Genomic DNA, 17,236 nt, shown 5'->3' with positions numbered 1-17,236 from the left:
AATCAGTGAAATTCAAAATAGCAATGAGATATATTACTCATCAAACTGACAAACGAAAAAGTCTGACAATACCTAGTGTTGGCAAGGGTGCAGAACCAGTTAAGGCTGGCATCCAAACAGGTTCTACTTTTGGAGACAATTTGGCAATATTTAGTAAGGCGGAAGATTCACATACCTTTCAATCCAGCAATTTCATTCGTAGGTAGGTGTCCTGGGGACTCTCTCACACACGGCCCAAGAAGAACTGTAAAAGAACATTAATAGTAACATCATTTGTTAATCGCAAAAACTGGAAACGGCTAAATGTTCATCAGCAGGAGGATAGATAATTGTGACATTTTCATACAATGAAATTAGTTCAAGCAGTGAAAATGAATGAACCTGAACTATGCACATCAACACAGATGAAATCTCAGAAAGAGTAAGGTGAATGGAAAAAAATCAAGCCGCAAAAGCATCAGAATACACTACCATTTACATAAAGTTCAAAAGCATAGCTTTTATTATGTTTAAAAGGAGATGATTAATTGTTCTTTCTGAGGCAGAGAAAGGATTATGCAATTAGGGAGAAGTAAAACCGGTGTTTCAATTATGCTGGTTGCATTTTAAATCTTAAGTAGGATGTTAGGTATAGGGATAGTATAAATGACTATTCTTTAAGCCTTTTAGTGTGTCCGAAATACTTCATAATATACACAAATAAGCCACACTAATGTGGCCTAGAAAGTCTCTCTGAATCATAGAATGCTTACACAAATATTTTACTAAGTTTGAGAGAATATACAGCATATTATGCCTGAAAAGCAAAGGTTCAGCTGTTTTAATGCATAAAATAATTTGCAATTATAATTGGTATACTGTGTATAATTCAACAAGTGGTTTTTAAGGAACTAAAAATAATATTTTCCCTCTAAATTAAATCTTTTGATAATTCCATTATTAGCTACTACACTATTTGTTGTTGTTTTATCTAATTCCTTTAGTTTTGACTATTGTGCAGCAATTCCAGATTTCATATAATTTCACCCTATAACACTTCAGTATGTGTCTCTAACACTGAACGCTTAAAAAAACTAAAATGTCATTATCATACCTAACAAAACTAATAGCAAATACTCAGTTTCATCTAATACTTAGTCCCTGTTTGATTTTCTCTGTCTCCAAAATGTCTTTTTACAGTTAGCGTGTTTGATTTAGAATCCAAAGTCTACATACTTTATTTCACTTATATATACAAAAGTTTTTAAATTAGGAACATACAGTACAAGCTCTTTATAAGTTGCCTTTTAAATTAACTTCTTATGCACATTTTCCCATGCATTAAATATTTTTCTTCAATGATTTTAAGGTTTGTGCAACATTCCATACTTCTTACCTCCAACGTCTTATTATTGGACATTTAGCTTATTTTCAAATATACACACGTGAGAAATGACTCATGAGAAGTAGAAAACCTGGGCTCAAGATGAATAAGCATATTTGTTAGATTTTTTGATACTGCCAAATTGCTCTGCAGAGAGGCACATCAGTTTTCCCATGAACAGTGTATTCCTTGCAAATACTAGGTATTATAATAGAAAAATTATTATTACTTTTATCCACATCAATAGGTACAATTATCTTTTTATTTATTTGCATTCTTTAGTGTGGTTAAACATGACCGAAAAACAAACAAAACAAAAATCTCTTACAAACCAACAATGAAAATGTAAAACATGTCAGAAAAGTGGACAAAGATATGAACATAAAAATTTCCCAAAAAATACATTATTTTTTATGAAATCTGGTTTTACAGTGCTTCCCAAAAATTCTGACCCTAAAATCTACCAAATAATGGGGGTTCAGCAAGACATTTACAATTTAAAATATACTGAGGTACTTAATAAAGAATCTCTCTCAAGAAAGGGATATTATCAAAGATTCCATATTTTCGAAGCAGTGTTAACAGGGTTTGTGAAAATTATGACCAACTTGTTCCTCCCCTCCCCAAGTCCCCAGAACAACAAAGAAGTCCTCCAAAGCACACCACACACATACATCCAAACATGCTGGGAAGCCTATAATGCAGTCCAAGTTCCCAAAGAGCTTAGAGCTGGACGGATCTAACTTAATTATTGAGTCTACCTCTTAGCCCCAACACATAGTTGGATCTCACACAGCTGGATCTCAATAAATAGTAGCTGCTTTTATCAACAGTCTACTTGGGATTAAATAGGTTTGGGCATAAAGACAGCTCATGTAGGCAGCAGATAAAGATACAAGATTCCCAGGTACAATGAAATAAATGATACAAATGGTCTAACCAAGGAGGCTGGGCAAGCTAGCACATGCATGCCTTATGAAACGTTTCTAATTGTAGGTTTGTTTTTTTCACTTAATAAAAAGCTGCCCATATATTGTACTTAAATAGCTGAAGTTTTCAATTTAAAACTCCAAATTTGCATTAATATCTAATTTTGGTCAACAACATATGGTCATCTTCATCAGAAATTTGTTGTAATTTATACTCACTAACTAAACCATATTAGCTACTATCAGAATGAAGCCATTATTTAATTTGCCTCAAGGACTGTTGGAAACACAGCTTGTTAGTTTAGGGAGCCAGACATACTGTAGAGACAGCTTGGAAAGCCAGTATTACAAACTATAAATGTGACATTTTCCCAGAAGGCTTGACCTACTTTTAAAAAATGAATCTGATCAAGTTTAAAACGCATTCCTCAAATGAAGGGACAGAGAAACCAAAAGCAATAATTTAGGGGTAAATTAACAAAAAATATTCAAGGACATGAAAAAAGATCTGAATAAATGAAATGACAGACCATGTTCTTAACGATGAAAGCTCAAAGTTGTAAAGAAATCAATTCTCCCTAAATTAAAATATAAATTAAATAAAATCCCAATCAAAATATAAAATGGTGGTCTGGATTTATCACAAATACTTCTAATCCGGATGAAAATGCTTGTGAACTTAGCAAAGTCATAAAAGAAAAAAAGAGATCAGCAGCACCAATTATTAAAACACACTACAAAGTAACAACAGTCAGATATATAATAGTAATACATGAACAAGCTAGTATGATGTTCATATATTTACAAAATGCAATAACAGAAATGTTAAAGGACAATCAATCTAAGGTAATTTAAGCTGTGACACTGAAGACTGACAAATCAATAGAACACAATAGAAAACTCAGAAATAGACTCAAGATTCAAGAATTTAGCATAAAAATGACATTTCAGGGCTTCCCTGGTGGCGCAGTGGTTGAGAGTCCGCCTGCCGATGCAGGGGACACGGGTTCGTGCCCCGGTCCGGGAAGATCCCACGTGCCGCGGAGCGGCTGGGCCCGTGAGCCATGGCCGCTGAGCCTGCGCGTCCAGAGCCTGTGCTCCCCATCGGGACAGGCCACAACAGTGAGAGGGCCTCGTACCGCAAAAAAAAAAAAAAAAAATGGCATTTCACATTTGTGGGGAAAAGATAGTTTATTTAATCAATGGCATTGGGAAAACTGGTCAGACATTTTTTATTTTTTTTAATACATCTTTACTGGAGTATAATTGCTTTACTGGAGTATAAGTGCTAGTTTCTGTTGTACAACAAAGTGAATCAGCCATATGCATACATATATCCCCACATCCCCTCCCTCTTGAGCCTTCCTCCCAACCTCCCTATCCCACCCCTCTAGGTCATCACAAAGCATCAAGCTGATCTCCCTGTGCTATGCGGCTGCTTCCCACTAGCTATCTTACATTTGGTAGTGTATATATGTCATTGCTACTCTCACTTCACCCCAGCTTTCCTCCCCACCCCTGTGTCCTCAAGTTCATGTCCTCTATGTCTGCGTCTTTATTCCTGCCCTGCCCCTAGGTTCATCAGTACCTTTTTTTTAGAGTCCATATATGTGTGGTAGCATACGGTGTTTTTCTCTTTCTGACTTACTTCACTCTACATTAGACAGACTCTAGGTCCATCCACCTCACTACAAATAACTCAATTTCGTTTCTTTTTATGGCTGAGTAATATTCCATTGTACATATGTGTCACATCTCTATCCACTCACCTGTCAATGGACACTTAGGTTGCTTCCATGGGTACTGTAAATAGTGCTGCAATGAACATTGTGGTACGTGTCTCTTTCTGAATTATGGTTTTCTCAGAGGATATGCCCAGTAGTGGGATTGCTGGGTCATATGGTAGTTTTATTTTTAGTTTTTTAAGGACCCTCCATACTGTTCTCCATAGCGGCTATTATCAATTTACATTCCCATCAACAGTGGAGGAGGGTTCCCTTTTCACCACATCCTCTCCAGCATTTATTGTTTCTAGATCTTTTGATAATGGCCACTCTGACCGGTGTGAGGTGATACCTCATTGTATTTTTGATTTGCATTTCTCTAATAATTAGTGATGTTCAGCATCTTTTCATGTGCCTCTTGACCATCTGTATGTCTTCTTTGGTGAAATGTCTGTTTAGGTCTTCTGCCCATTTTTCAACTGGGTTGTTTGTTTTTTGGATAATGAGCTCCATTAGTTGTTTATATATTTTGGAGATTAATCCTTTTGTCCGTTGTTTCATTTGCAAATATTTTCTCCCATTCTGAGGGTTGTCGTTTCATCTTGTTTATGGTTTCCTTTGCTGCGCAAAAGCTTTTAAGTTTTATTAGGTCCCATTTGTTTATTTTTGTTTTTATTTTCATTACTCCAGGAGGTGAGTCAAAAAAGATCTTGCTCTGGTTTATGTCTAAGCATGATTTTCCTACGTTTTCCTCTAAGAGTTTTATAGTGTCCGGTCTTACAGTTAGGTCTTTAATCTATTTGGAGTTTATTTTCGTATACAGTTTAGGTAGTGTTTTAATTTCATTCTTTTACATGTAGCTGTCCAGTTTTCCCAGCACCACTTATTGCAGAGGCTGTCTTTTCTCCATTGTATGTTCTTGCCTCCTTTGTTGGAAATTAGGTGACTATATGTGCACGGGTTTATCTCTGGGCTTTCTATCCTGTACCACTGACCTATATTTCTGTTTCTGCACCAGCACCATACTGTCTTGACTACTGTAGTTTGTAGTATAGTTTGAAGTTGGGGAGCCTGATTCCTCCAGCTCCATTTTTCTTTCTCAAGATTGCTTTGGCTATTTGGGGTCTTTTCTGTTTCCATACGAATTGTTAAATGTTTTGTTCTAATTCTGTGAAGAATGTCATTGGTAGTTTGACGGGGATTGCACTGAATCTGTAGATTGTGTTGGGTAGTATAGTCATTTTCACAATATTGATTCTTCCAATCCAAGAACATGGTATATTTGTCCATCTGTTTATGTCTTCTTTGATTTCTTTCATCAGTGTTTTATAGTTTTCTGAGTACAAGTCTTTCACCTCCTTAGGTAGGTTTATTCCTAGGTGTTTTATTCTTTTTGTTGCATTGGTAAATGGGATTTTTTCCTTAATTTCTCTGATTTTTCATTGTTAGTGTATAGGAATGCCAGAGATTTCTATGCATTAATTTTGTACCCTGCAACATTACCAAATTCATTGATTAGTTCTAGTAGTTTTCTGGTGGCATCTTTAGGATTTTCTACGTATAGTATCATGTCATCTGCAAACAGTGACAGTTTTACTTTTTCTTTTCCAATCTGTATTAAACTGGTCAGACATTTGGAAACAGGTAATGCTGGATTCTTACTTCATACCTTATACAAAATAAACCATATGTGGAACAAATATTTAAACTAAACTGTAAAATCACAGGAAGGCATCAAAAAATGGGTATAAAATTTTATAATCTTAAGGAAAGACCTTTCTAAACAAATAAAAATCAGCAACCATCAAGGATAAGGATGACAGATAAAACAACAAAAAAATGTTTAAAAATCAGTATCTTAATAGAAACATGGGTAAAGGTAATTAATAGGCAATTGGCTGAATTGTTAAGAAGTCAATAACATGAAAAGATGATCAACTTTTCTAGTAACTAAAGAACTGAAAATAGAAATACTAAGATATCAAGTTGCCATCAGATTGGTAAAATATTTTTAAATTAAAAACTGGCCACACCGGTGTTGGCAAGAGTATAGAAAAATAAACATTTTATATACTCTTGCTAAGAACATAAAATGATACAGCCTTTCTGGAGAGAAGTGGGGTAATCTATATCAAAATTTTAAATTTGCCTACCCTTTGACGTGGCAATTTCTCTTCTACTAATTTACCTGGAAGATAATCACATCAAATATTTTAAAAATCCATGTGTTTATAATGATATGGTTTAAAAAGCCAATTAGTCACTCTGGAAGCTAAAAGGGCATTTATTTGTTTTTCTGAAAACTGGCTTACCAAGGTGGGGAGGTGGGCATTGAAAATAAGAAAAATAATCAAATTCTTATACAGACTGTATTTCAAGGTTACCAAATGGCTGATGAAAAAGTTCTTCTTTATAGAAGAATTACAGCTAAAAAGCACTGAAGGAATGATAGAATTTAAAAATCATGATTTACAAATTTATCAAAATGGCTAAAATAAAACAGTGATAATATCAAATGTTGGTGAGGGTGCAGAGAAACTAGATCTTTCATTCATTGCTGATGGGAATGTAAAACCGTATAGCCACTCTGGAAAAGAATGGCAGTTTCTTACACAACTAAACATGTGCTTATCATAGACCTAGCAAATACACTCTTGAGTATTTATGCCAGAGAAATGAAAGCTTACGTTCACACAAAAACCTATACACGAATGCTCATAGCATATTCACGTGTAATACCCCAAAACTGGAAACCCAAATGTCCTTCAACATGTGAATGGTTAAACCAACTGTGGTATATTCATATCATGAAACACTGAGTAATAAAAAGGAATAAACTGTTATACACATAACAATTTTGATGGATCTTAAGGGAATTTAAACTGAAAAAAACCCACCAATCTCAGAACATTACATACTGCGTAGTTCCATTTATATGTCACTCTTGTAATGACAAAATTATAGAAATGGAGAACAGTGTTCTGCAGGTCAGCGGGGAGGGGAGGAGGTGGCTATGGCTATAAAAGGGTAACATGAGAGATCCTTGTGATGGAACGGATTCTTGACCATGGTGTTATCCACATTTATCTACATATGTGATAAAACTGCATAAAACTAAATGCACATGCACGTGCATACATGCATACATAAGAAGATGTAAAACCAGTGAAATCTAAATCTGGTCCATGGATTGTATCAACATCAATTCCCTGGATGTGATACCAGACTACACTGAAGCAGGATGTTACCTTTGGGGAAAACTGGATGAAGGGCATACGGGATCACTCTGTATTACTTCTTACAACTGCATGTGAATCCACAATTACCTCAAAAGTTGCTAAAAGCCATCACTTTGAAAACCCTAATGATATAATGAATGTAGGCAATGATCATAAAAGGGTGTCAAAACCATTAGGTAAAAGATGGATGGGAAACTTTAGAATGTATACTGCAGGGGCTGACAACACTTGGAACTTAGTAATCAAACTTAACAAATGAATCAAGCCTCCGGATCTAAATCCTGGTTTATGGGCTATGATGGTGTCTGGAAGAACAAGTTAAATAACACCATAAGGAGGTCATTAGCCAAGTTCAGACTGTGGAAAATTCTACTGAATAAATGACTTGTTTTCTTCAACAAATAATTAGCATGAGAGATATAGAAGGAAAGGAAGGTTATAAACCAAGAGACTTAAAAGAGCTGTATCAACCAATGTTTAGACCTTGCACGGATCCTTATTTGCATAATATTAGATGATATTAGGAATTAATATCAACTCTGTTTATTTAATATTATTATGCTTCTGAGTCTTTAACTTAAAAGACTGAGGTATATAGGTGAAATGGTATTATGACCGGTACTTGTTTTCAAATACTCTGACAGAGGAAAAACAACTATGGATGTGTAGATTATTTAAAAAGTTGTAGAACATTGGTAACTGCTGAAGCTGGGTATATGTGGGACCTTATCATACTACGCAATTTTTTATATGCTTAAAATTTTTCATAGTAAAATCATTTTAAGAGAAGATAAGTGCACAAAGATGTACTTTCAAGGAAGATATTTTTCACTGACGTGTTTCTAATAGTTTACAAAAATAAAAATCCATCTAAATGTTCATCAGTGAAGACCTAGTTAAGTAAATACGTCACACCATAAAATAAAATCCCCTTGCAGAGATTAAAGGGTGAAATGGATCCAGGGATACTAACTTTAAAAGATGGCTATGACGTATTAGTGAATATTAGCTCTTGCCTGTTACTTGTTTTATATATCTTTAATATTGCTTGCTGTTTTCATAATGATTATGTGTTTTGAAATTAGGCTAATTTCCCTGTATACTTACATTTGCACTTTCCTGATGTATGTGGTATACAGCAACAAAAAGTTACTTTTAAAGCTAAAGTATTTCTACTTCCTTTAAGAAAAAAGAGCTAACTGAACAAAGCAAACAAAAGAAAACTTATCAAACACTATACAGAACAGAGAGGGTCAGAAACTTAGTTACACTACTGATACGTACTGAGGGACGTCAACTAAACCCGAAAAGTATTCAGCAGTGAGGGGCACGGGGAGCAGGTCACGTGCCCAGGATGAGTCTACACCTGTCCAAGGTGCACGAAAGGCCTTCCATACTCAGCCCCTCCCCACCCCTGTGATGGTATTCGTCACCACCACAACCCACTTTGCGCATGTCACCCCAGCAGCAACAACTGCCCATGATTTCCCCATGTACCAGGCTGTTCCAAGCCTCTTCTACACCTTTCCACCGCCAGCTTTTCCCCAAACTCCCTGTGCCCCTCGCCTCTTCACCTTACCACACAGGCAGCCCCCAAAACCCGGCCTGGGACCACCTGCTCCAGGACAGCATCACAGTCAGCTCCTCCTCTGCCCCAGCTCAGCTAAAGACCCCTCGGTCCTCTCACAGCACCTGACCATGTCATACTGCAGTCATCTGTTCATGGTTTATTTTTGTAAACCCAGCAACATGTGTGTCATGAGGCACATTAGAGCCCCCATCAATGTCTGGATAACTGCAGGGCTGAGGAACACTGGAATTCCTCCTGACACATCAGTCCTGCATTACAGACATACTACCCAGCGCCTATGAGCTTTTCCAGGGTCATGAAAATGTTTGAGACCTGAAGAAAAACCTTATTGCTCCAGAATATGAAAACCTTTAAAAATCAAAATTAACATTTAAGTAACTACCTATAACACATAACATTTCAACAGCAACTCAACCCTACTTATAATTATATGTTAGATTTAATACAGGATATAGGTCCATTTTTTACGATGTAGGGTGGAGATCTTAAAAGTAACAGTGCCTAGGGCTTAGGAAGGTCTTTAAACTTCCCTGCCTAAAAAAACCTGTTCTGGCTGGTACCTTACCCAGCTGGTTTGAGATAATGAAGAAAAACCCATAACCAAAGCAAAGCAAAACTCTTAAAAACAAGCAAAGCAAACACAAAACCCATGCAGGAATGACCTCACATGGAGCTCCCACGTCCCTGACAGGCAACCACTGCATCATCAGAGCCAAGAATAGATGTAGTCCAGCACCCTCCCATCCTGGACCAGCCTTACAGGTCAGGTTGAAGCTGCTTTTTATGGCCCAGGATCCAGCAGCGTGAGCAGGGAAGGTGGAAATTCAGCATGGAATGGTCAGGGAAAGTCCAGACAAGCTGCAAGCCAGGTTCCCTAACAGCCTAACACCTCTCAGCTCTCAGCTGGCTCCTCTCCCCTAGCCAAAGTTCTGAGCTAAAGAGCTGTAAACCACCTTGGTGGGGGGTGGCTCCTGAGCTGAACAAAAAGCTCAGAGCCCAGCATCATGATAAGCACAAAACATGCAAATGCATAAAGTACTCCATTGATGACCTCTCTCAGCTAAAAACAACAAAAAAAGTAACTACAGCCAATTCTGGTTACTCGCAGTGGATAAAAAGTAACTACAGCCAATTCTGGTTACTCACAGTGGATAAAAAGTAACTACAGCCAATTCTGGTTACTCCCAGTGGATAATGTCTGTAAAGTGTTCGTGAACACTGAATTCGTGAATACCGAACCACTGCTCCTAGGGAAATACAGGGCCAGGTTCTGGGGAGCCTCTGGTTCCTCTAGCCACAACATTTTCATCAGCCAATAAATACATAACCTTGTTTTATGTGCATTTCTGTTTAAAGACACCTTATTTGACACATATTGTTGATTCATAAACGCTGAACTCACAGCCAACAGTATTACAAGTCATGCCTGAACAAAGCTTACCTAATGCACGGATTTTCTCCGTAAGGCACACACAGCCCTCTTGCACTTAGGAACACTAGATGGCACTACGTTTGGGGGCCATTTTAAACAGTGACATCACCAACAACAAGCATAAAAATGTGAAAAGCATGGCACTAAATAAAGCACAATGCAGACAACTGTTTACAATATGAGCTGAAACAAGAGGGCAGCAAGTTGCCTGGTTTGACCTCAGCTGGTAACATGAATTTTGTTGACTCAAATGTGTCATTGGAGAATGCGCATCGGGGAATGACCAAGAAAGTGCCTGAGTATTGCTTTTACTCACAAGTAAATTTTAGTGAGTAGGCGAATTCACAAATACACAATCTGTGAATAATGAGGACTGACTATATTACCAAAAAGAAAAAAAGTGCTTTCCAGTATTTGAAGAAAGCATGCTCTTGACCTTTCTGTCCGAGAATGGAAGACAATCCAAAATGTCCTTAAGAGTTAGAAGCTTTAAGTGTAGAAAAGCACTCAGCACTCGGGCAGTTAGCATGGAGACGACTTTACAACCACCAGGCAAAAGAGTGCACTGGCTGACTTTCCTTTCCCCAACAGGCAGGAGAAGGGTGTACGCGACTTGAAAATTAACAGACTCCTAAGGTGAAACCTTTTGAAAAACTACAATATTTTGTAAAGTTATATCTACTCCCTAAATTTAAGTACTGTAAAATCAAAATTGTCATACATGAAGTTTGCTTTAAACCTTGTCTTACCCATATGAAAAAGGTACAACTTTCAAAAAACTAATGTTCTAACCACATACAAAAATATATATGTATATTACTCACACTAAATGCTTAATTTTCCTCTAGATTTAGGAACTAATATTACAGGGCAAAGAGTCTATTTGCCTTCCTTTTGAAACAAATCAATAAAAAGAAGAAATACAGTTTATTGTTCTTTTACATGAGGAAACTAAACTGGCATAGATGGTCAGGTATAAAAGCAGGAAAAAGAAGAGTTCTGCTAAGATTCATCATTACTCAATATGTAAATGATTGTGACAATGATTTTGGAGTAAATAAACATATGTACTACTAAATATCATCCAAATATGTCATTTTACCCCTTAAAAAGTTGTTTAAGGGAGAGGGAAAAAAACCTCCAGAAAGGGAGAGGAAAAAACCTTACATTCTCTTTATTACTCTTCTTAAAAATACTGAGCACCTAGCACACTGCTAAGTAGGTGAATGAGAAATGTTCACCTTTTAAAGAGAATACAACCTTGGCAAATTAGTAACTAAAGTTCATAAGAATGACAAATTATAATCAAGTCACATTTAAGACTATGCCTAAAATGTTAATTCCATTTTAATCTATTCTGGCCTACTTCAAAAGCATAATTTTTTTAAAACTTTTAAATGGAACACAAAATTTTATTCTAAAAATAGATCTTGGTAACAATGAAATACCAAAAGCTTGTCATTATAATAAAAAGAAAAAAGTTAACAGAAATTTGCTTTAAAAATTTTCAAAAGCATAATTTTTAAGAAATGAAACTATACATTTATAGAGTAGGACCACGTGAGGATCAAATAAACATTTGAAAACCTCTTGGTCTTTTTCTTCCAGATGTTTAGTTGTATAATTCATATTAAAACCCTACTATAGGGACTTCCCTCATGATGCAGTGGTTAAGAATCTGCCTGCCAATGCAGGGGACATGGGTTCAAGCCCTGGTCCAGGAGGATCCCACATGCCGCGGAGCAACAAAGCCCGTGCACCACAACTACTGAGCCTGCGCTCTAGAGCCCGCGAACCACAACTACTGAGCCCACATGCCACAACTACAGAAGCCTGCGTGCCTAGAGCCCATGCTCTGTAACGAAAGAAGCCACCGCAATGAGAAGCCCGTGCACTGCAACGAAGAGTAGCCCCTGCTCGCCGCAACTAGAGAAAGCCTGCGTGCAGCAACGAAGACCCAACATGGCCAAATAAATATATTTTTAATTATAAAAAAACCCTATTATATTAGAAAAATCAGTTTATTCATCTTTCACTGATGTGAAACTTTTGAGAAAGAGATTTTCAATGTATTAACTTATGAAAGATTTAAAGTCTTTGACCTCAGCCATTTTTAAGATAGGTTAAAAAAATAAAGTCTCACACCTTAGGTGCTTAAGATAACATAGGAGGTGCAAAACAAATATTAGTTAAATCAGACGACCACACAAATACTTCTCCATGCTATAACTGCTTTACTGCAAGATGACATTAGCAGCTGGCCTTTCCTGAGGAAGCGTCAGTCAATCAATTCTAGTAAATAAACCCTTGCTGTTCACCCTGAGTACACCACCCACTGACAAATTAACACCTACAATTCCACAGACCTGCCTTTGTGACCTTCAATTTGGGGAGAATACACAAAATCATAATCTGTTTTCTCTGCTCACAGCAGGTAACACTCTCAGAGAACTAACTATTCTGGGCAGTTGAGTTTTCCAAAGGGTTTGAGACTTAACCATTTGGAAAGAATATTTCACGCACTTTCCTTCTTGTTTTAAACAAGGTACACTGAACATAAATTCGATTTTTCCTGATACACAATCATCAGTGAGAATGTTAATCCTTGTACAGTGTGTGTGGGAGACGATTCTCCATGGCGCCCTCACGCTTCTGCACGTGTTGCAAGCAGAGGCGCGCTGGCTGCTCTAGCTCTCAGATATCTTTTCAAGGATATGTGTATGGCAAACAACCCAGGAAGACAGAGATATTCTCTCCCTCCAGAATAGAGGGAAGGTTGGTTTGTTATCCACTATAATAAAAATAACGTCTCTCTCTGGGCTGTTTGGGCAGGTTCGCTTGCAGTTTTTTTTTTTTTTTTTTAAGTGTTGCTACGTTATCTTTTCATCAGTACATTTATTTATTTATTTACTGACTGCACCATGTGGCATGCGGGATCTTAGCTCCCCAAGCAGGGATCGAACCCGTGCCCCCTGCAATGGAGTCTTAACCACTGGGCCACCAGGGGAGTCCCTGCTTGCAGGGACTTTATTTATAAAGTCTTCATAAAATATTTGGATTAGCTAAACTCAGAGTTCTACAGCTGTGGACTCACGGGGCAAGAGGAAATGACACAAACAGGGAGCTCATGCTATTGGCTGTGCTGTAATGCAGTCCTTTGTCTCAGACCCAGGAGTTCCATGTCTTCTGCCAGCGACCAGTAAACTGTGACAGGCTGATCTGTCAGCTTCTGAGTAGGATAAAATCCCAAGACTCTTCACAGTTCTTGACAGTGTGTGACAAGGATGGGATGCTGGCAGAAACATGGCTTTCTGGAACAGAAAAGACAAAGGTCCCACGGGTTTAGGGCGTATAAGAAGATTCCCTGGGATCCAGAAGCAAATGTTCTTGTCCAAGTGGTGGGTGTGGGGTTGTAAGGGTTAATTAACCTTTAGAGGATGAGCAGCAAAAAGGAGGATTGAAACAAACTGCCCAACGGCCCTTTGGTTGTTGATCACTCTCCTTGGGGTGGGAGGGGAAGGGATGCAACCATGGCAATGAGGCGCAAGCCCTGTGGCCCCAGATGAGAGGCAATGAGGCTGTAGCTGTTAAGTAGAGTCCCCAGAGCTGAAACAAATTATGTCATCAATGGGGATCTAGAGCTTTTGGGTAACTGAAAAATTCATTAAGTTGAGCCATGAATAGCCACTGGGTCATATGAAACTAAACATATGTGTGCCTTGCTAACTGGCACAGAGCTCCTCTCCCCCTCTGTAACCCTGATCCCTCCCCTTGCCCCCTACCCTGACATCTGCTTTAAGGAGGAGCATTAGGGGTGGCCTGAGGTCTCTCTGTCCCCAAGAGAGACTGAAGGCCTTATGCACCCAAGCATACTGAGGAACTTCAGGGAAAGGAGGGACTCAAATGTTTATGGCTCTGTGGATACAGGCACCCACGTCTGTCCGTCCTACCTGGCCCTGTGCAGGAGGAGGCACTCAGATTCAGCTAGTGGGATCTAGACACAATTCACAGCGGGGAAAGGAAACTAACATGAGGGAGTAGATGGGATGCTTCAGGCCAATTCAAAGTACAGTTGTTGTTTCTACATCTGATTGTACAAAGATGTATATATATCCTTATACTTCCCTGTCTACAGGCCAAAGGAGATTCTCCCCCATCAGGAAGAGCTATAGGTAGAGAAACGCTAGTGGGAGAAGCTCCCCTGCCATTTGTCATCAGTGGGTGGGTTGGGACGTCATACAATAGCCCTACCCACTGATGTTCAAAGTTTTCAACATATAAAAAATATCGGGCTTCCCTGGTGGCGCAGTGGTTGAGAGTCCGCCTGCCGATGCAGGGGATGCGGGTTCGTGCCCCGGTCCGGGAAGATCCCACATGCCGCGGAGCAGCTGGGCCCGTAAGCCATGGCTGCTGAGCCTGCACGTCTGGAGCCTGTGCTCTGCAACAGGAGAGGCCACAACAGTGAGAGGCCCGCGTACCGCAAAAAGTAATAATAGTAATAATAATGTCCTGTTGGTTGGCAAATCAGAGACCTCAGTCTCAATGGTCCTGTGCTGTTATCACACCTCCACCAGCTAAATCCAGGGCTCTACTCAACAAGTAAAGTTTCTTGGGATTATGTGGGTGGATTCATAATGCCCAATTCCTTTGGCCATCAAGCAACAACAGCTGTCTCCTCAGCCTCCTACCACCAAAAAAGAACCCTAGCACCTCGTTGGTCTCTTTGGGTACTGGAGACAGTGTGTGCCTGGGATGGCTCTGTGATGTGTCAGTGTGGCCAGGTGGAGCTACAGTCCCCAGAAAGCCCTTGCCGGCATGCTTCTGGTTACTCTGAGCCACAAGCAATATTTTCTCCTGTATGTTAGAGGAAGAAGCATATTTTGTATGTACTTTGTAGCATACACATTTTGTAGATGTAATTAAAGTCCATAATCAGCTTACCTTAAATTAATCAAAAGGCAGATTCTCCTGGGCGGGCCTGACTTAATCTGTTAGAAGCCCTTTTGGAGGACTTAGGCATCCCTGAGCTCAGAGACTCTAAATCACAGCGGGGTCTGCACTTGCTCTCCCTTCCCCGGGGCCCTCCCTCCTGAGCGCTGCTTGAGACCATGAGCCTCAGCCGGTGTTTGTGGGGTCCAGTCTGCTCCTCATGGGCCCTTCCTGACTACCGGCCTCTGAACGTCTAACCTACTTAGCCAGTCCCCACCATGGAGTAAGCCAGTTCCTCGTGTGATATGTGTGTGGTATGTGTGTGTGTGTTCTGTATTTTGTCTTCTACTGGCTCTGCTGCTTCTCCAGTTGAACCCTGATTGATAAAGTCCTCACTTGGACACTCTACATGGTCTTTTAACCTACAAGGCAGCATCCTGAGTGGAGCCCAAACCAATCAGCTGCATTGAAAGTGGTCTAGCAAGCTGTGGTACATCTCTACCTTTGGGCCCTACACCCCGACAACCCCTTTGAGGTACCACCAGTCACTGTGGCTGATGATTTTGCGAACTGGAGCCTCTAGCAAAGGGAAGTCAGCCTCCACCCAGAGGCCCCTTTTGGTCTTGGGCTCCTCACCCCCCTGACACAGCTTGCGATTCTTCAGCCTAATATTCCCATTCGGGAGTGAGTCAACTCCAGCTCAATGACTAAGATGGGAAGAACCAAACAGGTTCCCTTATCAAATGGAAATGATATGTTTAACAACTTAGCAAGTTGAGCCCTATGTGCGTATCAGTCTGATTTGGAAAAGTGGCAGCTTTCCCTTTGGGGAAAACTTTCTTCTTCACTCCACCACCCGAAGCAGTTACTGACTCAACAGGACCCTCTGCTCACAGCAAGGTTCCCCTAAATGCCTGGGCCTAGTTCACAGATGGTTTGGCTAAGCTGAAACCCAGCAGTGTCCACTGGCCTACTGTGAATGTTCAGCCGAGCTCCAGCTGTGAAAAACCAAAACCAGACACGTTCACTCTGCTCAGTGGCAGAACTGAAGGCTGTTCCCATAGCTCTGGCTAATATTCCCATAGGTGAATCTTAGGTTTTACTTACTCTTGAGCTGTTGCCAAAGGCCCAGCTATTTGATCTACCTCTTAGAAAACCACAGAGTGGCAGATCAAAGACACTTCTCTAAAGGGCTGTGAATCGTGGAAACAATCCTCGAAGAGTAGAAGAAAATTTCTTTCTTCCCAACACAGTAGACCTCCCAAACCTCCCTAACACCCACAGCTACTTGGGACTGTTAAGCACTGAAACCGCCGCCTAAGAAATCAACTAAAAAAGAATTCTCACTCTACCTCCCTCATCTCCTCCTAGAACACACCCTAGAATGGCAGTTTGTTCACTGAACACAGCTATCCCCAGAAAGGGATCATCCTCTCTCTGGTTTCCTGGGAAATGATCAGGACAAAGAGGAAGAGAGCGGAGGGGCAGTTATAGAGACCAGTGTGAAATCCTGGGATTCCACCCAGACCGTTCCTGTGCATAATGCTTCTTTCTCTCCCCTTCAGGTACCCCCAGCCAGCCTGACTGGTACATCTTCCATGTGGCAAGGTGGCCAAAAGGGGGCTTAGGGGATTTGAACATAACTCTGGTTCAGCTTCCTGGATTCTCTTGGACTAACAGTGATGTAGATCACATCGGTGGAGTACGCTTCAGGCCAGAGTGGGGGACCTAATGAGTCTCCGTAAGTTTTATAAAAACTCCCTTCAGGGAATAGGAGTTGATTAGAAAAAAGGTGAAGTTATAGCTTCTGGAATGGGACACACACATTTTTGTGGAGGTGGAGGGAGGGAAATAACCTCACCAGCTGGGGAGAGAACAACTTGTGCCCCAGGAGATAGGGGTGGGAAGGATCATTCGTTAACTATCTTTTATCTTTCAGAATTGCCCCAGAGCAGTTCTCATGAAGCAGAATACCCTGACAAGGTTCCCCCAAACTGGTATAAGCACCTTAAATTTAACTGACTCCTGA

At 39.8% G+C, this 17,236-nt stretch overlaps 1 protein-coding gene across 7 annotated transcripts in view; it reads right to left on the bottom strand.

Moving 5' to 3' along the window:
* The window catches only part of CUNH2orf76 (chromosome unknown C2orf76 homolog), an 84,461-nt gene that overhangs the window by 52,879 nt on the left and 14,346 nt on the right, over positions 1 to 17,236 (bottom strand). For 6 of the 7 annotated variants that reach the window (XM_024734518.1, XM_024734512.1, XM_024734515.1 and 3 more), the window contains one exon: positions 176 to 244. In XM_024734518.1, coding sequence (XP_024590286.1) covers positions 176 to 244 — 69 coding nt within the window. Of the gene's footprint in view, positions 1 to 175; positions 245 to 4,061; positions 4,121 to 17,236 lie in introns of those variants that run through there. The other variant, XM_024734514.1, reaches the window with a different exon arrangement.

Source organism: Neophocaena asiaeorientalis, unplaced genomic scaffold, assembly GCF_003031525.2.
Source record: "Neophocaena asiaeorientalis asiaeorientalis breed wild unplaced genomic scaffold, Neophocaena_asiaeorientalis_V1.1 scaffold32, whole genome shotgun sequence".
Taxonomy (NCBI): Eukaryota; Metazoa; Chordata; class Mammalia; order Artiodactyla; family Phocoenidae; genus Neophocaena; species Neophocaena asiaeorientalis.
This window is presented reverse-complemented; position numbering and strand designations above follow the sequence as displayed.